Raw genomic sequence first — 24,690 nt, forward strand, 5'->3', positions numbered from 1 at the left:
CTTTTTGGTACCTCTCTCCTTTATCAAATTACCGTGACATGGAAGCCAAACAACATTCAAGCCTCACTGTCAGTGTGATGCAATTACATAACAACCATCACACACAGAACACACATGAAATCCCCATCCATCTGCGGAGGATTAGTGAAGGATGCAGGAAAAGAGCGCAGCTTTTTGCGCTGGAAAACACCCTGAAAAACATCCCAAAGCCTACCCTACCTTCAGCCGCGGGGCGCGCTCACTGGACTGCGGTGAAACTGGAGATGCTGCCCGGTGTGATGCACCGACACCGACACAAACACAGAGCTGCTGTGTCAGGTGGCGTCACACGCGTCACTCTGTGAAACAATGAGCCGCTAGATGGCGCTCTGCTGCAACAGAACAAATGAACCAGCACTGCTTGGTTCAAAAATAGAGGCATTTATTGTGTGCGGTTTACAGAGATGAGGTCAGTTCTGCTGATGCATCACATTCAAGAGGAATGACACAAATAAAACTGCATGGATATGTAAACAGTGAGTGTGACTGGGTGACCAGGACACCGTGCTGGTTGAGAAAATGCTCCACATTAATAGGCATCCAAAATCTGTTTTTGAACAGCTGTGAAAAAAGGCAGTGAAAGCTGTCCCATGGCTCTCCTCTAGGTAAACATATTACACCCAAGGTGGAAAATTAAAAGTGACCAGCTACAGTTTGAGCAGAATATGATAGAAACTCTCATAAATAACTGATTAAAGCGATGGAAGATGATTCTCAGAGTGTTTTGTGACAACTTTTAATGTCACCCAAGTGTTTTATTATCACTCTGTTTAGCTTTAATTTAATCCATTTCTCTCATTTTACCACATTTTGTAATGTGTCAGTGTTTATAACTTATGTGAAGTATCTTGTAACGCTGTTTGCACCAGCTGACAGAACGAACAGTTCAACAATTTCAATATTACAGTGAAAAAAAACGAGAATGTAGTAAATTATGAACAATATCGTATATAAAAATGTTAGCTTGTTTTTACACTTATTGTTTTTACTTGGCTACAAATGTCACATTCACGTGAAATAACTTTGTCCTTCACATACCACATGCCTCTCGGCATTAGCAACGTTTCATTTGTTGGAATATGGCCACCGTAACCAAGACGTGGGGCAATTCTTCTATGGCCCAGAAATAAAGTACTTGGTTAAAAAAACATTATATACAAAGAGGTAATAATGGAAAATTAAACATTTAGTCTTTTAAAGCACATTTGGTATTTTTACACTATTTCTAAGTCAGAAACTCAAACTGAACAGAATTATGTGGTAGCCATCCAGTTTCTGCGCAAATAAGGAGACAGAGCCATTTGTGTCACTTCTTCTTCAGTCCACTGAGACGCTGGAAGATAAGATAACAAAAAAAGGCACATGAATGCTTGAAATAAAGGGAGTGAAATTTGTTATGAATAGTGAAAAGATAAGGATAGAAATATACTGAAGGACAGTTGTGGGTCTTATTTTCCTATTTTGGGGGTGACGAATAACAGGAAACATTTAGTCATCACAATGTAACCCAAAGTGAGTTAAACTTCAGGGACATCAGTCAGTCCAGCTGGGAAGCAGAAACCGCTGGTGCCCTGTTCTCTTCACAGATTCAGATTCACCCTGAACACCTGACAGATGTGAAAGACTCTGGGATCTGTCGCATGTGCTCAGTGTAATCCACCATATTCAAGAAAATCAGTGTTGAAGCCGTGAATGTGAGTACTACCTAATGTTTACACTGCTTTAATGCAATCATGTGATACCTCAGAGAGAGACTTATAATTGGAGCCCATCAGTGGGGAAAATAACAACAACTTTAATGTGGAGCGTTGCTTTAAGCCATTACACTCCCACTGTTTCAGGGCTGTTGGTTAAATTGCAGCATTCTTGCTCAACGTTGAATGAAAACAAACATTTCTGTGTTTTTTTAATAACAGACCCAAAGAGATGGAACAATAGTGCCCAGGTTTTAAAAATCTCACAATTTTTCTTTTGCACAGTACCATCTGAGGTCTCACAGTTTTACAACTAAATAGAAGTAAAAACTATCAGTGTTACGATACTTATATATTATCCGTTTTTCTTGGTTGTGAATGACCATCCAACAAGGCAAAAGAAGAAACCCACCTGCTCTTATCTGAGCATTTTTCACATCTTTGGTACTCACTCTATTGTCCTGAGTGCGTATTTGTGGTTCTTCGTTAGCTCCACGAGTGCTCTGATTTCAGAGTTCTCGAGCCTGTTGCCCACCAGATGCAGCTCTGTCAGATAGAACGGGTTTAACTTCAGGGCTGAGGTCAGGAACTGAACACTCCTCGAGGTCAGGCCACAGGTCCTCAGTCTGAACAGAAACAGAAATACAGAACAGCTCAGTCTACCCCGACAGTGTGGGTCTGCAAACAAACATGCACATGCATTTACCCGAGCTCGAGGTGCATCATTTGGTTATTAACAAATAACTTGGGCGAGTATTTTGTGTTCAAACATTAACAGGACATGTTTGTTATCACTTCTGTCATTTGAGCAATAACTGCATAAATTCAAGGGCAAATCAAAAAATTTGTTACTCTTTATCTCATGGAGACGGTGACACACAGTCTCTCCAGTGCACGTCTTTTGAATTAAGAGGAGCTGCAAATTCTATTTGACTTATATTTCAACTTGTCACCATGTTTTGTTATAAATACAGATCTGAACATCTGGGTGCATTACTGGGCTCACAGTCGACTGTGCTACAAAAACACTAACTTAGCAGCACATATGTGTGGAAGTATTTAAGGTCTCTTTGTGGAGAGTGGAGTGGGCTAATATCATCTGAAGGTTAAAGCCACAAAGAGACGAAAAAAAATCATTTGAGGAAAAAAAGTACAAATTTATAAAAGAACTATGCAAAATTTCAAGAGGGAAACTTTCATTAGTCGACACATGGGTCAACACACCTGACTCAAATGACTACCAGGCCTCCGGAGAACTTCAAGACAGGTTGAGGAGGTAATTTAGCCATTTAAATCAGCTGTGTTGGACACATCTAAAACCTGCAGGACACCGGCCCTCGAGGCCTGGAGTTCCCCCACCCCTGCAATAAGTGAATCTTTTACCCATTTAACCATGTAAAGCAGGGGTGGTTGAACTCCAGGCCTCGAGGGCCGGTGCGGATGTGAATTCTTTCCAACTTTATCCTGAAGTGTGACAATGAAAAACTGTTCAACTATTTTTTTCCATCATAAATGTTCGTGTTTTTTTATTTTATTTTTGTAACATATTTGTGAGGATTTTTTAACATATATTTGTAAATTTTAATTTTGTAGTCTTTTCACATAAACTGAGAACCTGAATTTTACTTCACTGGTTCTAAGCCAGTCTTTCTCAAACTGTGGGATGCGTACCACTCGTGGTACTTGGGCTCTCTCTGGTGGTACGCGGGAAAACTCCTTTTTTTTTTAAAGATTAAATAATATACAATTGTGGAGCTATGCAAAGACAACACAAGAGTTCCCGAGGCTCTTCTGGGAGCTGGGGTCAGCCAGAAAACGTCTCCCTGAGCTTGAGTCCTCTATGAAGAGCAGCCTTTCCTTATCGCCAGCGTCACGGCCACTAGAGAGTGCTGGTGGGCTCATTTCCCTGGGCCTTAAAACTGCAAAGGCGGCACTGCGTTGTCACAATGACGGTAAAAAACACAGGCCTTTTCGGCACTGCTGCCGTGCCGCGATCCCAGCCACCATCGATGTGTCGGAGGCCCCCGGGAGAATCGGTGGGGGCGCTGGAGATGTCGTGGGTGAGTCGGAAACTATCGCCTGGATGCCGAAGCTCCTTGTAGGGTCGTGAACCCAAAACTCCGGCAGCTTAACCGCCTCAGCAAAAATTCAAACGTACAGCTCTGTTATCACTTCCAACATAAATGAAGACAGAAAACTAATATATAGTATTTGTATTTGTATTCTATTTTTATCTTATTGTATATTTATTTTATTTTATTCTACTGTATATAGTATTTTATTCTATTCTGTACAGTTGTGTACTGTATTTATTCTTATTGTATTCTAATTTTTGCCTCATAACTTTTGCACTGTCCACTTCCTGCTGTGACAAAACAAATTTCCCACGTGTGGGACTAATAAAGGTTATCTTATCTTATCTTATCTTAAACAGCAGTGACGTTTGTAGGGTTACTGAAGTCGGGCTAGTCGGGTATATAATGACGTGCTGCGTTGTGGTTAGCTACACAGCTATGGTTAGCACAATATAAACACAGTGAAGCTGGAGCATGAACGCTAACTTTTTTCCACTCGATAAAAGTTAACGTGAGGGATCCCGATGGTTAGAGACAAATGCAATCACAGGATGCTGTAAACAGACCAAACTTCAGTCAGGAGAACAACTGAGATAATCGTAAGGGTTTAAAAACTGAGCTTTAAAATGAAGAGTGGTAATAAAAACTGAGAGAGGCCGACAGTGATCACTGAGTGTTTTTAGGGGCTTGTTGAGATTAAATATAACAAGATACAAAGCATTAAAACATGTTAAATACACAACAGCCTTAATAAATGCAGAGTAGTTTGGACCTGGAAGCAGGATTCATCAGGTCATCACTTAAAGACCGGATATCCCACCTGCTCTGAATGTTTTATTGCAGTACAGTTGTTGTTATTATTATCATCACTTGTCACATCCTGTTTATGACAGTTAAATAAATAGCATTCATAAGAAATAAAACTGTCCCGTGTAAACTGTATTAAATGTGTTAAATAGGCCTATACTACTGTACTTTAATGTCCGTCATAAGGGTGGCACTTCAACAGCCATATATTTTATGAGGTGGTACTCATTGTGAAAAGTTTGAGAAGCACTGATCTAATGTGCCACTGCAGATACAGCCCATGTGTTGACTCGTTTAACTTTATTAGAAAGAGGGTTTTTTGTTGTTGTTTTTTTAAACATAGTATAAAAGTTTAATAACTTACGACAGCTTCTCAAGTTTGCAATGCGGGCTTTGGAGTCCGATGTAGAGTTTCTTCACTCCCTTATCTTGAAGGTTGTTGTGAGACAGGTCGAGCTCGCTGAGAATGTTCGCCTTTGACATCAGTCCAGAGGCGAGCTCTGCACAGCAGCTGTCAGTCAGACTGCAGTAACTCAGGCTGAAAGGAAGCAAAAAGCTATGTTACAGCAAGCTTTTCTTTCAATCAAACTGAGCCCACGCTGTCATTATGAAGTCTGGTTAAAAAAAAAAAAAAGATTCACTTCAGAGTTTTCAGGTGGCTCAAAGGATTCATTAGGCCGGGTGAAATTTCTTTCACTCCTTTGTCTCCGATGTGGTTCATGCTGAGGTCCAGGTCTATCAGCTCCACCGCCTGCCACTCGCCAACTCCCATCCAGCCATCGGTGAGCTGCGAGATTGAACAGAGGACCTTTGCCAGGTAGCAACAACCCGCACCAGTGATTCCACATCGTGAAACACTGAGGAGAAACACCACAAACATGAATAATGTGTTAGGCCAAATATTCATCGATAATAAATGGATTAAAAATAAATCTTTGCCAGGATTTTTAACGTCTCTTTGTTTCAGTCAGTGTGTAATCAGGTCATGCTTACTTGAGTTTTTGGAGACTACACCACGCGTACATGCCTTCGCAGATGATTTTAAACCCAGCATCTTTCAAGCTGTTGTTGCTCAAATTGAGTTCTAACAGAGTGCTCGTTTCACTCTTCAGAGCTTCCCCAATACTTTCACAGCTCAGCACGGTGAGGCCGCAGCAGTACAACCTGCCAAAGACACGAAAGACCATATGAGTGAAATCTATCAATTTATGTTGATAAGCAGCAGTTATCCATACATCTGTGGTGACAGACATCTTTTTTTTTAAATTGGCTTTCTTGCAAAGTATAATGAAGTTACAGTCATAAATATGGGCTAAACATGCAGAGTTTTTGCTTTAATTATTGGCTGTAAATAAAAGATGGAAGCAGAAATGGCAGCCTCATTAGCTACATTATGGCACCATGATATTTTTGGAAGTGACCGTATTTGGAGAGGGTGACATGCTAAGTTAGCGGCTAAAGCTTTGTTAACAAAGTGGAATAATAAACCGTATGAGCACAATATATACACTAGTTCCTGCCATATTATTTGTCAGATAATTGTATTAAAAGCTCATAAAAGTCACCAAAACACTGGAGAAATCCAGTTCAGTGACTGCAGTTAGTAGCTACAGTTACATCTGTCAAAGTAGCCACTAAACCTTAGCGGCATAAATTCCTCCAAACTCCAACTGTCCACAGAAGCCAAAAGATATTTTTGTTAGAAGGTTGTAAACATGGTTGTTTCTGCTTTAAAGCGGTTCTTTTTAACATGGTAGTCTATGGGGGCTGACTAGGCGTAAACGATCCGCTTTGGTGCACAAAAAAAAGACACAAAAAAAGAGGGGACTGTGTATAAAAATGGCTTAAATGTTACTGGAAAAAGGACTTTCTGTAGATTAAGCCATACTTACTCCAACTTTTTTAGATACGATATGTCAAAATTGTTAAATATCTCATTGGCCCCCTCGTCTCCAATCCAATTGATGCTTAGATCCAACACACTGAGAAAAGGAGGGTTTATCAGCAGAGCTGAGCCCAGATCATAGCAGCCAGCCTCTTTAATGTCACACTGTGACAACCTATGAGTAAGAAATACAGACGATAAATACACAACATAATTTCATCTGTGAGGAATGGTTTTATCAGTGTCATTTTAATATTGTATGTGCACAGCTGTGAGTAAAAGGTGCAGCATTTACACTATCACTCCTTAAAGTATTCGAACTGCTTGATTTCTTTTGGGGTTTTTTTCCTCAGTAATATATTATTAATGTTTTAAAAATGTTAATATCAAGATAAACATACAACATAAATACACAGGTATCCAGATCCATACAACCCTTTTAATTTATTTACATTTTTATTTTATTTAAAGATGCCACAAATTTAGCTTTACAATAATACAAATCGGTCTTTTACACCCAACAACTGAAACTAAAAGTAAAAACACTGATTTGGAATTTTTTGTCTCACTGGGCGTGCATGTTTGTCAGCGAGACCTATGACCTGCACTATGAAGCAAATTCAACGTATCCTGGATAGCTTCCATTATCTGGCTTCACTTATCCTAACATCATAAATCAGGCTAAGCAAATACATGAAGGTGGTTATCAGCTCACTTAGGCAACTCAGGGTTATCAGTGCAGGTAAGGTCATGTTCACATGAAAGAGACAAAGATCTGGTAGCATCAATGGTGTTAATGGACAGGTAAATCAGCTGCCAGGCAGAAACAGTAAGACAGGTAGTGTCGTTCTTTCAGCTGCAGTCCTGGTGGCATTTAACAGCCTGAGACATGGTAAAGAATAAATAGAAAAAACCCAGAAATAAAACGGTAAGTCTTCTTCGCCTCCATGCAAACTGTACCAATGCTCATCAGGGAGAGAAAAACACTTTAGATCCTATTAATCTTTGAGTTGATTGCTCAGTAGGTGGTGATCTCTTATGTGGAACATAACCCATTATACCATAGCTTCTCTCCCCCCACAATTCCTTTTTCACTGTGGAGTATTTGCGATTTTTCCTGACTTATAACTGGTCTGTGGGGACAGAGTAACTATCAGCTTTATGAATGATGAAGTATTTGAGGGTTTACTTTATGCAAAAGAAAAACAACTTGTTTTTGAGAATGTCATTGGGGTTTAAAATTAATCAACAAAATTAAGTCAGAAAAGCGTTAGGGGGTCTTGATAGAGAAACAACGCTTTACCACCTGAACACTTACTTTAATGTCTGCAGCCGGCAACTAGAACTTCCCAAACCATGCGACAGCAGCTTCAGCCCCCGATCTCCTATTCCATTGCTGCTAAGATCCAGCTCTTGCAGTATTTGGTGTTGCATCAGGCATTGGCTCAAATACTGACAGGTCTCTGCGGTCAGTCCACAGCCTTGCAGCCGAAGTATTTTCAGCCTGCATGTCACACTGTTCAGGCCCTCTGCAAGTTCCTGGACTCCACTGGTGCTGAAGCTGTTGTACCCCAGATCCAGCTCCCTCAGGAATGACTCCTTTGAGCTTAAGACTGCTGCCAACGCTGGGCAGCTCTTGTCAGTCAGGTTGGAGAATTTCAGCCTGCAAACAGGTAGAAGTTAATGACATCTGGCAAAGAGGGAAATATTGTATGTCCAGGCAAATGTTTAAGTATGTAGACAATGAAATAATTTTGCAGTTACAGCTCTGTGCACAATCACAGTGGGTTTTAAATCAAACCCCTGACACACTGACTTACAGCTTTAATTCAAGGGGTTTAACAAAAGTCCTGCATTACCTGAAGGAACACAGTTTTGTCATATGATGTGAGATAAAACATTTCAGTTCATTTAAATGTACGAATATGTGTGTAGCATCTGTACATACTGCCCTGTGATTGTGAACACCGCCTCTCGCCCTATAACAGCTTGGATCCAACATGGCCTGGATAAGTAGTTAAGAAAATAGGCGTATGGATAAAATTCAGTGAATGCAGTAAGTACAAACTTACATGGCTTTCCTGGATTTGAAAATAGCTGGAATATTCTTGATGAGTTTGTCATCACATCTCACTGACACCTCCATCTCAAAAGTCTCTCGAATCCCTTCAAAAGCTCTGATCCTCTGCATCAAGTCTCTCCAGTGCATCAGTGAGAACCCTGGGATCTGAGAAACGCCATACCTCTGAAAGAACCTAACCTCCTCCTGCAACGCCTGACTGTCGTACTCCCGCAGGCAGTGAAACAGGATGACGGTGCTGTAGGACGATATCTTGCTCAGGATCTTCTTCTTGACATAGCCAAAGAGCAAATCTTTGGGTGGCAACAGCATGCGCTCCTTAATGAGGCCAAACATGAAACGAAGTAGGAGATCAGAGACTCCCTCATTATTCTCCAGCACTTCATCCACTTGATGCTGAATACAGGAGCTTAAATTCATTTTTTGAGCTTTGATGTCCTCCAGTTTGTAAGACGCAGCCAGGAACTCTTGAACACTCAAGTGGCCAAAGCGAAACACAGTGGTACCGTTCAGTCCCGTCTCCGTTCTCAAAACAAGCGGGAATGTTTCTGCGAAAGCTAAAGCTTCCTCGACACTTATCCCGTTTCCTGAAAGGTCATCCTCATACATGACGTTCTGCACTCCCATCCGAAGCAGCGCCACCTTCTTCAGCTTGGTAAAGATAGGCAAGTGTTTAGCTTCCAGCGCACCGAAACCCAGATTGTAAATCTCAGTTAGACTCAAGGGATGCAATTTAAAACCCTTTTGCCCTTTTACGTGATCCTTTAAAGCACTTGCCATAATGGTGCAGATCGGAGGTATCTGACACAGGGAGTCCAGGCTCCTCAATATTTTCACGTGATTGATGGCTTTGTTGGCAAGATCATCATCACCGATGACCATTCGGAAGTGCTGCTCCTTCTCTTCATCGCTGAATCCCCGCAGCTCCGTTTTTTTCAGCAAATAAAAGGGAGGTATTTGATATTCGTCTGAAATTCGAGACGTTACCCATATATGAGCTCTTGGGAGTAAATTTCCCCTGATTAGGTTAGTGACAAGACTGTCTACAGTTGATGCTTCAGAAACATCACTCACAGCTGGACAGCCAAAGTTGAGCTGGATTTGAAACTCGTCTAGTCCATCGAGAATGAACCACACCCCGTCTTCATTTAGGACAGATGCATCAAGCTCCTTCAGTTCAGGGTAAAATGTCTGGAGAAGCTCAATCAGGCTCAGTCTATCTTTCAGCAGATTCAATTCCCAGAAGGTGAGAGGAAACAGGAAGCTGATGCTGTGGTACCCCTTGTCCTTGGCCCAATCAAGAGCACAGCTCTGCACCATTGTGGTTTTTCCGACTCCGCTCACTCCTATAGTGATGACTGTTCTATTTCCGTTCTTATGTTGACATTTGCACGATAAAATGTCTGCAAGTGGAGCGTCTGGAAAAAAGAAGCTCCTATCCAGGCGTCTGTACTCATGCTGGAAGAATTCAGGCTCTGTGTAGTTGTACCTGATGTCCTGATAGCAGAGCCTCGAAGGAAGTATTGAGCTTTTGGAAAAGGCTTCATCCAGGCTCTCATATTTGCTCCTCAGCGCAGCTTTGAGACAGGTTTGGAGAGCCATAACAATGGCAGATGCTCCTGAAAAGATGAAAAGTCAGTGAGAAACATTTTACTGCAAAGTCAGTCCACAAAAACTCAGTCAGTGTCTCCCACCTGAAGGTTAAAAACACAGAAGGTTAAAAACACATTTAGGCCATAAAAACCCAACCAAATCAATTTTACACTCAATGCAAGTGCCACAATCACATTTTTGATCAGAATGCTTTCTTATTACCAGCCTGAGCATCAACAAGTGGGATACGTCATGCTTTCAATAACAAAACAGGCCCAGTTTAATGTTTGTAACAAAGACTAACCAAGAGGAACAATCATTGTGACCCTGGTCTTTAGAAATTGAATGATCCAATGTTGAGGACACAGACAGCTGGAGACATGGCGCAGAGCAGTCATTCCTGTTTCACTCTGAAGTCGCTGCCTGGAGCACGTGCACAGCTTCTACACACAAGGCTGCACAGTCACACAACATTTGCAGGCATGTGGATGTCTGTGAAGAACCTTGTGCACGCTGTCTAATGACAAAGTTTACTTCATTTGGACAGTCATATTCATCTCTCCAGATTGAGATGAAGGAAGCTAAACTTTATTTTTTAATTTAACACCACATGAGACTAAAACTCTTGGACTGCCATTCAGCTTTTAGTATTGAGGAATCTCTTTGGATGGCAATCAGCTGATTGACATTCACCTCAAGCACTAAAGACAGTTCACGTAGTCAAAACCTTTGGTACCCTGAATGTTTGATGTGTGCTCTGATAATTGACCTGATACATTTTTAAACAGAACATTTTGGGTAAACTTTCAGGAGTCATATCACCATGTGGGACAGGTGGCTCCAAACAAGGTAGATCATACTAAAGGTCTCCTCTCTACCTGGATTTTCATACCAGACTTATCTTCTAGCCTCTAGCCTTCTTCAGTGCCAATGAAATTTTTCTACTATGACTATATTTTTACATTATGTAGCTTTAAAATCGAGAACCAATTAGGTGTTCAGATGTTCTCTACAACAGTTTAATATATCCCCTTAGACTTAGTGTTGGTTTTATAAATAATTGTAGAGAGCAAAAACTGTTACATTTAGAGTTTTTGTTGTTGACAAAGATTAAATGTATTTTTCAGGCCTTGATATGTGCATTTCCCTGTACTTATGAAGTCACAGGGACTGAAAAAGGCAGGTAAGTGACCAGTTTCAACTCCTATCAACTTTAGAGCTTGTAAAATATTGATAGGTAGAATGCAAAATGTTCACCTAAAAAATTTGTCCCCTTTATGTGGAAACAAATGGTTTAATAAGATGCTAAGATTTACACTTAATACACCAGAGGGACAGCTCAGAGAGGATTCTTGTGAGGAAGGACATACAGGAGGTTGGTGAGACAAAGAAAGAAGCTAGGCATGAGGTGATGGGGGCAGATAATCCCCTGTGGCGACCTCTAAAGGGAGCAGTAAAAGAAGAAGAAAGAAAAATATCATAATTTAAGCATCGGAGATGCTGTTTCACAGAGCACTATTTGGAGCTTAGTGTGATAACTGCAGGCTTAACTGCATATCAACACTCATGTGAAAAACACGGAAAAACAAGCTGAAGTGAAATCATATAAACATTTCAAAGTAAAAACAGTAACGGGGCCAATACATCGTTAAAATCGTTGTTTCAGATGAAGATATGTTGTATGGCTCGCACTTTCTCGTGTTTTTTTTGTTGCATTTTGTTCTGCTTGCTAAAAATAAATTCATTTTTTAGAAGTTAATCTCACTCAGCAGCAAATCAAACGCTTATTTTACCTGTTGCCTGATAATTATTTACTGTATTATTGATCTGCATATCAACAGTCACTGTAAATACCCGTGTAGCATTGCGCATGCTCAGTGATATAAGTTCTTGTTTCGGAAGTGCCCTCAATGTAGCGCGAATAGCTGAAAAGGTAAAAAAACAAAACAAAACAAAAACAATAAGGAAACCTAACCATCGTTTGAACACATAGAAATGAACTTTAACTAAAATCGACCCCCTAGGAAAAAAAAAAACACCATCAGCTGCTTTAACCCAGAATGAGAAATCGAAAGTAAAAACACCGGTGTTTGGCAAAAACCTCATCCAGCTGAACTGCAAGACGGGACTGTTGACTCAGCTTCATCTTGCATTATACTGACTCGTTCGTTTACGTATTAATTTACGTATTAACAAGCGAGCCAAACTCACCGAAGAAGCTACAGCACCTTTCTTTTCCACGAAGAGGAGATTGCGGCGTTCACGGCAGCATTGTGCGCAGAAGAAAACGACAAGAAAAAAAATACTTTCACTTTCTTAGGACCCGCCACAGCTGAGGAGCACGAATGGGCGTGAACCACAAAGCTGATATAATCTGAGAACGACCGCTCTCGGGACTCTTGGGTTTTTAGGGGGCGCTAGCTAGCTACTCCAACGCTTTTGCTCAAAACAACATACATCTCCCGAGTTAAAGATCTTTATTCTGGTTTTCATTTCACACAGAAGTGGCCATAACATTATACACAACTCCACTTTTACATCTTTATCGATTTTAACTACCTCAAAATACCCTTCTGTGAGTGTTCTGTGCAAGCTGAGCAACTTTCCCAGCATCCGCCATTTTGACTCCTGGCATGAAGCCAGCAGCAACGGGGACTTTAAATCAAGCGGTCTGCTGATGGACTCGCCTTCAACCACCACAACCAGCTCTTCTACAAACTTGCACCCTACTGTTGTTGTTTAATAACCTTTCTAACAGCTGCCTGGCGTTTGTAAACGTATGCCCCGACGTAAAGCCTTAACAGCCAGGGTTAGGGTCAACCCTAACAACCCTAACCCGGAATACTAGTGTTTTATGGGGAAAAACAAGAAGGGAAATAAATAAGGAAATAAATGCATTTTTTTAATTCGTTAAAATGATCGCTGCTGTATTCCGGAAACTACTTCCGCCTTTTTTATTTCAATGTTTATTTATTTTTATTCTTTGTACAATCACATCCACATGCTCTCCCACACTGGCTCTGACATCTACCAACCCTCAGAGATACAGGACCTCTCTTACATTTCGTCGTGGATTCCAGACACCTGTGCTCCATCACCTATCCACACACCTGCAGTATATAAACACGGGTTGACTCCTCCTCTCTAGGCCTTCATCTCTCTGGAAGAAAGTAAGGGCTGCGATTTTAGTCACCTTTGTTGGTTCCAGTTCTGGTTTAAACCTTAACACCTGTCCTGACTTACTTACCTCACCTCAACTGGTTGTGGCAGATGCCCTGTGTCCGCCCCTCCCTCAGTCTGGTTCTGTTGGAGGTTTCCTCCTGTTAAAAGGGAGTTTTTCCTTCCCACTGTTGCCAAAGTACGGAGCAAGGTAATGGATATTGGGGGAAAACAAGACGTACTTTTTTTTTCAATTTTCTTTCCTCCAATGTCCCTTGTCGGGCTCCCTACTAAAGTGCTTGCTCACAGGGCGTCATCTAATTGTCGGGGCTTTCTCTGTTTTCTTTGTATTATTGTAGGATCTTTACAATATAAAGTGTCTTGGAGCATCTGTTGTTGTGACTTAAGGCTATATAATGAAAACTGGATTCCATCTTCTTTGGGTATAAAAATCGTAGGGGGGAAGGTTTTATTTAGGGATAATCTAAACCAAATTTTGAAGGCTACCTGGAGGCGCCTGTATTGCCCTGTAAGTGCCACAGAGGGGCAGTCTCTGCTGACACAAACATAGAGCTAAGTTGGGATTTCCTGATGTGTGTGTGTGCTCTCTCTGAAAGGTAGGTAGTGCATGAGGCGGGCTTCTTACAGTGTCCTTTAAGAGCAATAAGCATGCTACATACAGGGACTTCATTATATTAATTACAGCCTTGTAAGACTTTGTTTTCTGGTATGGCACAAAACCATACACTTTAATCTTCTGGCCTCAACATAAACCTGACACCTTCACTTGTACCTAAACTGCTTGTTTGGAGTCAGTATTGGTCTAAACACATACCGTCTTTAATCTTTGCTAAATAGCTTTGAACTACACATAGCAGTCAACTCACCTAACCTTTATTTGATCCCTTCTCCTGATCAAATAGACAAAACCCACAATCTGTCTTTGTTTCTAGTCCCGTTTTTTTTTTTTTTTTTTTTGCCTCACCCTCCAAATCCACCTTTGCGTTCCTGTATTTATTGCAAAGGCCACACTTGTGGCTTTGAAGATCTTTAGTTGAACCCATGTTCCAAAGAGACAGGCAGGAGTCACAATGAACCGGGGACAAAGACCGGAGAACAACTCCATTAGCTTGAAGCCTAATGTCTCACTATCAGTTCCAGGAAGCTTTTCACTTTGTTACAGTACATTATGTACCACACTTTGGCATACACTATTGTGAGTACATTAACTTTGTTGTTCAGGCGTGGTTCAAATGGCAAACACAGAGGTCAGGGGGTCAGCGTGGAGCCTGACGCTGCTAACAAAACAACCCAACAGAAAATCGAATGAAAGGAAGATTCATAACAGTCCACTTCAGGCTTGAAAGGTGACAGAATCCTGATATTTTTCCAAATAAAAGAAATACTTTTGAACTCTTTATTTTCTTGCTTCATAACAACTGTAGTGGGGTGGATTTAGAATAGAATAATCCTTTCATTGTCCCACATGGGGAAAGTTGGAAGTTTATTTTTAACTGATGCCATGATGATGCTTAAATTTAGGGGTGTAACCACGCTGACTGTCCCAGCACACAGAGGCATGGCTGAGTGCTGCAAACCTTCACCTTGTTTTTGTTTTAGGAACCTGTTTATTCTATTTTATTTGAGAGTAAACTTGGTGTGGAAATTAAACTTGGTGGATTACTTGCTGTGCAGTCCTTTGATTGGCTGCTGTGTTTAAATGCGCTGCATAAATTAACAGATTTGGCTGAATTTGTGAATGATGTAGACTCATTCAAAAGGTGGTTGTTTTGCATAAGTTTCACTGTGTGGTCAGAGTCCACCAATGTATCGCTGTATAAGTTGTAAAAAAAAAAAAATATATATATATATATATATATATATATATATTTATATAATTTTTTTTTTTTTTTTTTTTAAATACAGACTCATGTTTTCTGAGTTTGAGAAATTTACCAGATTAATGGTTTTTGAAATGGTTTGGCATAATGCACCATGTTTTACTTCAGCTGTCCAATATGTGAGGCTTTGTGTAACTCATCTCAGACACGTTGAGTGTAGAAAATAAAGCTGCTCACCGCTGCATCAACACTCATGTTTAAACCCTCAGGAGGTGACTAATGGTGCATTTTGCAGGTGTGTGATTTTGTCTCATAAATGCAGCAAAATCATCCATTGTTCTCTTCCTGTTGCCGTGCTACTGAATTGTGACTTTTCAGAAAAACATACATAAATACAGGAGTCAGCAAGTGGCCTCGTTTAAAGTGTATTTTATAAATTTACATATTCAGCTTTTTTTTTTTAATAACATACAATAGAAACAGTGCTGATTTAAGTCGACTTTGGAGAAATATCTGGCATAAATAAAGTCCAGTATTGAGTCCAGTACAGAAACAGTAATTCAGAATACAAATCTTTGTCACTTAAGGGATAAAAAATATTTGGATATAAAAATATTTCTACACACAAATACCAACTGCAGTTGTCCAGCAACTGCAGAACAATAAAAACAGAACAATCATACACTTTACAAAAGCTCATTTCTCTTTTTAAATTAATGTTTAGAGTGGAGTTTTAATCTGGGTTGAATGCTGTCAGTGGCAAACAGTATAATCAATTCCTTTTAAAGGCACCGAGGGAGCAGTAGTTAAGGCAAAAGTTAGTCATTTATTTGAGGATGGTATACGTGTCCATCATGGCCAAACATTTCATTTCCACCCACGTAACACATGCTAAACTCCTTTATAACCAAAGCAGATACAGGCTGCTGAATTTCCCCTTCTTTGTCTTTTTCCAGAGTTCAACCTAATTAAAAAAAAAATCATTTGCTAATCAAAGACATCCTTATTTCATATCTGCATCAACTTGCCAACGTGCAACTTCAACCCTCTCCTTTCTCCTGACTTCAAACCTCTCCACAAAACATCAACAAGCACCAGAGGCGGAGCTTGTCTCCCTCTGCTATTCAACCTGAGGACAGTTTCCATTTTGCACGACGCCGGGGACGCAGAGGTTCAGGTTGTGCACCCTCCTGTAGACGAAGTGGAAGACCTGAGCGCGCGGCCGGCTGTGGAGCTCAGCTTTGATTCGCTGAGGGTGAGTGTCTGGGGTGAGCTGCTGGCTGGTTTCCTCGTTGACCAGAAACAGAGCGTAGTTCTCAGGGTCGGAGAGCCTGAACTTCTGGGCGCACAGCGAGCAGACCTCTTCTGTGGTGGTGTACGGGTGGACGACCAGCGTTTTGGCCGTGCAGCCCACCCCCGGCTCTTGCAGCGCGACTCGGAGATAGTTCTAGAGAAAAAAAGAGTTCAATTTTAGAAAACTGTAAAATGAACGAAAGGGGCATTTCTGAGGAGGTGAGCAGGCAGGAAACCCACATGCAGTGACAAAGATTTTACATGCAGTAATGTTATCAGGAGCAACATGCTGTGATGTTAGTACAGATGAGACACAGCACCTTCCATGCCTCTGTCCAAAGCTGGATTTACTCTTACTGGTACAAGTTTGACTCACTGCCTGGATGGTCAAGGTCGGCTCAGGTCAGGTGATACCTGAAAGTCGTCCACACACGGTACTGAACGCTGGGCGGTCCGCCGGCGGTGCCACTGGTGCAGCGTGTTCCTGGCCTCGGAGCTCAGCACCCGGGCCGCCTGCTCCTCCTGGAAGTTTTTGATGAGGGACATGGCTCCGTAGGCGCTGGTCAGGTAGTAACCGCCTGGGGTAAAAATTAAATACAAAAAGAAATGAAACCAACCAAAGTTAAAAAATAATTAAGAAAAATGAAGACAGTTGCGCCTTTCTGGCGGAAATGAATCAGATTTGGTGCTTAAGGGTCAAAGATATTTACCTACACAGCCGATTATTAAACATTTTCAGTTTACGTGCCAGACAGCTTGGCGCTGATGGGAAAATATTTCACTCTTGGTACATTAAACCTTCTTATTTTTTCCTTTTGAACTGGTTCCAGCCCATTAAAAATCAAAACACTGACTGGAATTTCCTTGCTGTGAGGACTTTTCCTTCCTATGCAAGCATTTATCAAGTTTTCTCAAAGAACCTTCAATAAAAACTGGAGCTGAGAGTCACTGTAAAACACCTCAGTGATACCGTACACCTTCTACTGAAGGCAAAACAAAGCTTTCAAAAGAAGAAACAAATATGTTAAATGACTTTAGACAGAAACTGTTGGGACACTTTGCAGTTCAGTCTTTATTTATTTTAGTATTTATCATCATCCTGCGAGTGAACTTTGTGTCTTTAGTTTCCATTAAATACCAAGCTTCATAATAAAGACATTAATGCTAAAATAAGGAAAACCTCACATTTGTTTTTTTTTAAATCAAACTTTAAAAGGAACTACTTCTGTAGATTTCTGGCCACTAGGGGGCAGCACAGCAGGACAAGTCAATTTCTCCATAAGCGCATTTTAAAGACAACAGGTGAGCAGAGTGCTGTACAGCTAAAAGAACCAATTAAAATAAATTAAAGTCATTAAAAACAAAACATCTGTAACTAACTCATCAAGTAGTGATGATTTTGGTGATGATTAAACCTCTGCCCTCATAGACACACGTGTCCCGCATCACTTCCAACCAGCAGCAACGTGTAGATATTCACGACTCTTTCACTCCCGCGAACAGTAACTAACACTAGTGTTACACAACAGACCGTGACATGGTTTTAGTTATAAAACATAACTCATTTGTTTCTCTTTCAGCTGCGTCACGGGTCCGAAGGGTTAATGACTCATTGTTAGCAGAAGGTGTACTGCTCTATAATTTACCAGCTTTTAAAACATCGCACTGGGCCAGTGATGGAGAGGAAAATATTTCAGTGAATCTTTAAATTCTTTAGTTTCTCAGCTCAGCGTCATGGTTGTACAGTACAGCTGTTACCAGCTGAATGTGGGAGTGTTTTTATGTTTATTTTATTTTTTTTATTTAAAAAGGAAAGAGCTTTTCCCCCGATAAGTGCCAGACCGGCACCTTCCAAAGATATTTTAGCCAGAGCCAAAGGAAAATCCCTAGCTCTGGAAAACCCTGATAAAAATCTGTATCTTGTAAGTTCCCCTCACTCAAACCTCTAACACAAAGACACTAATGATGAGTAACTACAGGAATACACCAGGCGAGGCTGTGCATGTTAAAGCTCTGGGCTTTTTCCTTGCACTTGAATCAGTTCTTGAGATTCTACCAGACGCACTGCAGCATCTTTCAGAAGCCTCCTAAACATTCATCAAGAAAGCGTCACTAAAAGTGCCACCAGGCGGATTTTTGTTTAAATTAAACAGGAGGCACATGAAGCTGCACAGAACAGGCGACCCGGCAAAGGCTTGGAGACCCTGAGCAGACTGAACTCCACTCCTGAACGCTCCCGGCGTGAATGAAAGACGTGACGGTGTAGTGATACACGCCTGGTTTATTCTCTGTGGTTTCGTTTACTCTGACATGATGCACATTTTTGAAAAAAAAAAAAAGATTTTTAGGGTGATTCATCTCATTTTCAGATATGTTTTATTTTAAATGTCACCAAGCTAAAAGTACACATGGCCCCGACAGCCACACACTCACATATACAGGCAATTATTCATTATTTAGACAAACAATGAGTAACATCTTACAGCTGAGAGCTCGTCATCTACTGTCATTAACATCGCTGATAAAACGTTTCACCCACCGCAAAAAACCCGAGTGATCTGACAGCTAATATGGAGTCTGACGCTTCCTCGTTGCCGTTTCTCTGACTTATTACCTACTAAATTATTCATGAGCAGTATTTCTGTAGGATGTTTTTTTTCAAAAGAAAACGGCTCCAAGTTTGTTGCTGCTGGTAATAAAACTGATAAGAGCAGCGATACTGAATCAAAACATCAAAGCTGTAAAACCATAACAATGAGTAATAAGATGCTGTAAAAGCTGCACAGTTATTAAAGGAAAGAGTTTGGAGATAAAACTCGGCAGGTTCATCGCTACATGCAGCAGCGGCAGATTGTGCAAAATATTCCTTTCCACAATCAGTCCTGATACAACATCCTAATACTGTCACCCGGACTGTGGCAGGAAACCACTCCTCTCACAGTCTGAACTTCCACTACGTGACTTCCACCTATAATCTTGGGTATGTACATCCATTAAACTGGAAGCTTCCTGTTCTCACACAGTCAAAAAGGCAAGACCTTCCTCTGACCAGGTTACAAAACGGGGTGGACCTCTTTAGCCTCACAGCACACTGGTGCGCCCAACCTGGAGAATGAAGCATCTAAACTTTAAGACGAGGTGATGTTTTCAGTGAGCAGACCTCAGAGTCTCTCTCTGCTTTATTTAAAGTCCTGCTTTAACAATGTTACACGTCAGTAGGAAAGGCTCTGTTATGACCCAATGATCTTTTCCTAGCAAACTAATGTGTTGTAGACATTGATCTTTTAAAGTATAAGGCATACTGTTGTTCTAACTATTTTCACATGCAGCTAAACTGAATCATGATTAGATATCGTGAAGTTATTTTTCTAAACCATGAAAAGAATTCTGCGAATATTGAGCGAACATTTCTCAGATGGTAACTGTGTCTGTAACCGATGCACAAGTGCTGCTGTAATGTGTATGTCCTGTGTAACCGACAGGACCTACCCTCTCCTTGAAGCAGGGATGGATCCAGCAGCTCCATCATGTACTGGATCTCCGTGTCCAGCTGTGGCATGTCGCACTGAGCCACCACATAAGTGAGCATGGGCAGGAAGTCATCGGCACCGTACATCCTCCCTGGAAGGAAACAGATGGAGAGCAGAGGGGGATGTAGGTGTGGCAGGTTTGTATTTTCAAATTATTTTTCACTTTTATATCGTTTTCAGTTCGTTTCCGGAGTTCGTTAGATCGTTCTCAGTTCTGCTTTCGTTTGAAAATGTTAAAATGTTTCATTTTATTTTCGTTTTTATTCATTTTGACGTTAGGTTTAGTCATTTTTAATTGGAATTGTATGGAGGGCGTATGTCAAGAGGCGTGATTTAGGAAAATCAGAACAGGTGTTACTTTTTGAAAACTCCTTTTGGAAGCAGTTGACTCACAGTCTAGACATCCAGACTCTCAACAAACACGCCCATCAAAGCCTCATCAGCCAAGTTGTGATAACTACTATCACAAATGAATGAATTCTAAAACTACAAAATCATTTCTGTTAGTTTGAATTTTTTCCAAGAGTCTGGTTTTTCATTTTTATTTTAGAATAAAACAATGTTTTTTATATCTAATTTTAGTTTTTGGTTTCATTTCAGTTAACTACAATAACCTTGATGGTAGTCGCACAGGTCAGGCAGAGGAAGGAAAAGGAAAAAAAAAAATCACAGCTGTAAACAATCAGAGGAAACTGACAAACTGGGAACAAACGGACTTTTCCATACCTGAGTTATCCTGCATGATGGTGTAAATGAGCTTACACACTCGCAGCAGCAGTGACACCTTCTTCTCGGGGGAATACATCTTCCTCATGTTCAGGAACTTCTGCCGGATTTTCTCAATAGCCACGGCGTCAGGGGGCACGGCACCATCCACCCCGAGCTCCTGGGGCTTTTTGGTCTTAGCCAGCGCCAAGTTCTCCCTCAGCTGCTGCAAAGCTCCACTGCTCACCTGCAGCGAACAGAGACAATGCATCACTGATATCAGGGCTTCATCTTTAGCATTGCTTATCTCCTCATTTATCAAGACACTTTTCTAAGATCTTCACCTGGAAGTCATGCAAAGCCGTCTCGATGACGCTGTTCAGAGGTTTTAAGACACATTTGTGCATGGCCTTCTCCAGCACCTGGTCTGTGGAAGAGGACACACCCACACACAGACAACCGGTTAAGCACCAGACGTAATGTAATGATCATTTCTTTGAGTAATCAAATAATAAAGTGTGTCACTGTGTGTTGTGCAATGACAAGTTAAATAAAACTGAAACTGTACATTTGCTGTAACTCTTATGTACACTGCAGTTCCTGGGAACGAATGAGGTGATTTACTGGTTAACCCGAAACCATCGTCACATGCTTATGGCAGTCAGCACGCTGAAGTCATGTTCATCAACCCTGAAACTTGCACAGACGTTTCTCACATTTAACGCTGCACAGTCCTGGACTCCGTCCTCACATATGGCTTAAAGTCAGGCTAAGATTAAGTTATCAGGCTTAAATTATCCACCCTAATATCAGAGTGCATCATCTTTAAAGATTTAATGCTTTTAATCAGTAATTAAACCCAGATGACATGTGAGAGATCACTGACAATAAGCTCAACGTGAGCATTCAGTCGGCAAACCGACTTTTTGTTTTCTTTATTTGCCAAAATTGATCATACCTGAATGTATTTCTTTCTTTTTATTTTTATTATTTCTTTTTTAATGTATTTTTTGGAAATATGGCCAGTGCACTATAAATGCATTTCAAGAAATCACATGGAAAATAAAATATCTGCATTTTTAAAATCATTTCTACTACATGTTATTTGCATGTCAAAACGGAGACCATACCAAGAAATTCACCTCAGTCAGCTCAACGCTTCAGATGTTGTTTTCTTTATTAGAAAATAACAACAACACCTCCTACTTCACCAAAAGTTGATTCTGTTCATCTGGACGTAGCAGTTTGTGGGAGAAACGTTTCGTCGCTCATCCAACTGACTTCTTCAGTCTCAGCTGACTGCAGGTTTCCCCAGTCTTATAAACAGTACATACTCCTACCTCAGATATTACCAGCTGCATCTCTGTGGGGCTCACATAACCACTTTATGGTTAGGAGACACTTTTGAATTCCAGTCTGTTTGCTCTCATCAGCAAAACAAATCGAAATCAGAGACCAAGTAGACTGACCTCCCCCCACTTCATGCATGTCTTTGGGACTGTGAGAGGAGAAGCCACGGAGACACGGGGAAAACACAGGGATGGTTTGGCAACAGCGCAAACCACCGCGCCATCATGCTGCCAGAAGGCCGTTTAAGACAATGAACAGGAAGTAATTTGAGTATAAGGATGCACAATGTCTGGCAGCAGAGAACGCCCTCAGGCACATGATGCCCTTTACCATCCATCCTGTGATGAAATCATTTACGAGGACGTCAAGCTATCGCCGATATGTCTCCCTAATGCCAAGGCTCCTCTCACAAAGTTGCCTCCTAAACAGCAGCAGGAGAACAAATCAGATTTAAGCGTGATTATCTCCACTAATCACAGCAGCATGATTTACTTTGATTAGTGGACATAACAAAAAAGCTCAAGCTGGTTGAATAATCTCTTTATTTGCTACAGTATAGTGTTTTTTGGCTCTTTAGCCCACATATGAACATGTGGGCTAATGGGAAACATTTGCTATCTTAACACTAAAAAGCAGAAAAAGGTAAATAATTGGAAGAAGGATCAACGCATGCCTTTCAAAGCTGAAGCCGCAAAATGAGTAAATAAACTAAACTTTAGAGTTTGACATTCAAACACTTGAAATCAGGTTGTGTCAGATAGATTGCATGTTTATGGCTCTGATAAGGTTAAAGAGTGACTGACCTCGAGTGTGAGCTTTAAGCATTCCGGTCATATACCAACCTGGAAGCAGATTCTACGTGAGTGTAAATACAACGGCTCCGTCTGTACCTCTGACCCACGTACCCAGGCTTCAAACCATTTCCTCAACTATGCCCAGCATGCTGCATTTCACACAATCGCGTGTTATTGTTCACTGACAGCGAGTATTCATGCAGCACAGGCAACCCCAGCCTCCGGGCGCTGTTTATGCCAGACTTATGCAATGATTTACGCAGAACAAAGTACAGTGCATGCACGCACAGGAATCCTACTCTTATGAAGAATTGGTATTCTGTTTTGCTTTCTTTGTGAGCCACAGAAGTACAGGATGACTACCTCCCAATTATCCCGCTCACTCTGTACGAGAGCCAAGTGCTGTGGCTCACCTGAGACAAGGGCTTGGCGAGTCCTTTATTGCAAAATGCTTACAGATATAAATCCAGAGCCATAAAAAGGAAGCCTTGGACGACTCTGTTAGATCCTCACGTGCACACAAGGACGTGATCGGAGCCTCCTCAGGATCGACCGTTACATTTTCTGACTTTCTGATTTGTTGTTAGGTTTTATCTCAAAAGCAATTAAATCGGGAGGCAAACACGTACTCCTACATCTGAAGGAACACCAGAAGCGCATAATAAATATCTCATTTACTGATTTACACCCCGCCTTTCTTCGTCATTCACATTCTCTGTTTACTTATGAATTGGGGTGTGTGCTGCCAGTCAAAAGCCTCCCTATAAGCTAACCATTCTGCTTCTCCCGCTCACAATACTTCAAGTGTTGCACTCTCTAAAATCACTCCAAATTTTGCACTTCAAGCCCTCCTTTTCATTATAAACACAACAGAACATTTTGTTCTGCTGCAACATAACTGCACTCCCCAGTATTTCTGTAAACACGCCCGAGAGGCTCGAAGGGTCACCTTAGCTCCACTTCTCCTTTTTCACAGTTATGTGTGAGTGTAACATGACATCAGGCGGACTGTCGGCTCTCAGCTCGGACTTTTTATTCTGACAGCTGACAAACGAGGGCTTAATCTGAGCCACTTTATGCTCATTTATGTTTCAGTTCTGGTGCTCACAAATGTTCCAGCAGGCTGGATGTGGCTCAGACGTCCTGAGCTGGGTTACGGCAAGTATTATGGGTGTTAGACTTGGCCAAAACCCACAACACACCTCATTTGGCTCATGTAAGGTGGATGTGGGGCTAAGTTTAGGCAGCCAGACTCATCCTGATACATCAGCGTCACTCAAGGCCAAACGTGGCTCACAGGAAACTGAAGATGTGGGCCACATTTGGGCCAATGACTAGTAAAGTAGATTTCCATTTTGCAAACTATTGAATCAAAGTCTGCCTGCTTATTAAACATGTTTACATTAGTTCTCCTCTCCAAAGGGAACCTTTGTGAGCGCGAGATTGTTTATGTGCGGTCTGTTAGGACAATCAGAAAGGATCATTTCTCTCTCCCTGAACAAGGCTTTGCTGTTATTGTTTACAATGAACAAGGGGATGTGAGATGTGTGCAAAGACATGCTCACATATTCTGCAAAGCAAGTGCACAATAATCTGATCAGAATGAAGCGTCCCTTTCAGACAGTTTTCCATATGTGCAAACTATTTTTTCAAATGTTCTGACATCACTGAGAAACAACACTTTAAAAAACATATCCAGCAGGACCTGATGGATCCTAACACGAGCAGCAGTATAATGATAATAATGAATGAAATGAAGGCATACGAAGGTACTTTTTGACACAGTTCTGTAGCCTTGAGTCCTGACATTTAATAACAGCCCCACCAAGTTAAATATACACTTAA

The 24,690-nt window shown here is 41.1% G+C and overlaps 2 protein-coding genes across 5 annotated transcripts in view; both read right to left on the minus strand.

Annotated features, from left to right (window-relative positions):
• Positions 1 to 400: 400 nt before the first annotated feature.
• LOC120734600 (NACHT, LRR and PYD domains-containing protein 3-like) lies at positions 401 to 13,545 on the minus strand. 2 transcript variants are annotated; one of them, XM_040033496.1, is made up of 9 exons: positions 13,235 to 13,545; positions 8,573 to 10,199; positions 7,819 to 8,163; positions 6,508 to 6,675; positions 5,609 to 5,779; positions 5,257 to 5,472; positions 4,980 to 5,153; positions 2,186 to 2,359; positions 401 to 1,372 (listed from the first exon to the last, which is right to left on the minus strand). In XM_040033496.1, exons 2-9 carry the CDS (start codon positions 10,180 to 10,182, stop codon positions 1,357 to 1,359), a joined length of 2,874 nt encoding a protein of 957 aa, XP_039889430.1. In that variant the 5' UTR covers positions 10,183 to 10,199; positions 13,235 to 13,545; the 3' UTR covers positions 401 to 1,356. The 2 variants fall into 2 exon arrangements, with proteins under 2 accessions (XP_039889430.1, XP_039889429.1); XM_040033495.1 differs by lacking the exon at positions 13,235 to 13,545 and adding an exon at positions 12,385 to 12,991.
• Positions 13,546 to 15,582: 2,037 nt separating this feature from the next.
• LOC120734607 (ras and Rab interactor 2-like) overlaps positions 15,583 to 24,690 on the minus strand; it is a 39,886-nt gene continuing 30,778 nt past the window's right edge. The window contains exons 9-13 of one of the 3 annotated variants that reach the window (XM_040033506.1): positions 21,046 to 21,128; positions 20,723 to 20,948; positions 19,956 to 20,087; positions 16,881 to 17,044; positions 15,583 to 16,620 (exon numbers count right to left, since the gene is read on the minus strand). In XM_040033506.1, the coding sequence (XP_039889440.1) occupies positions 16,294 to 16,620; positions 16,881 to 17,044; positions 19,956 to 20,087; positions 20,723 to 20,948; positions 21,046 to 21,128 (932 nt within the window). In that variant the 3' untranslated portion in view covers positions 15,583 to 16,293. Of the gene's footprint in view, positions 16,621 to 16,823; positions 17,045 to 19,955; positions 20,088 to 20,722; positions 20,949 to 21,045; positions 21,129 to 24,690 lie in introns of all 3 variants that reach the window. The other 2 variants (XM_040033507.1, XM_040033508.1) reach the window with 2 other exon arrangements.

The sequence above is a fragment of the Simochromis diagramma genome, unplaced genomic scaffold (assembly GCF_900408965.1).
Source record: "Simochromis diagramma unplaced genomic scaffold, fSimDia1.1 OVJJ01000571.1, whole genome shotgun sequence".
Taxonomy (NCBI): Eukaryota; Metazoa; Chordata; class Actinopteri; order Cichliformes; family Cichlidae; genus Simochromis; species Simochromis diagramma.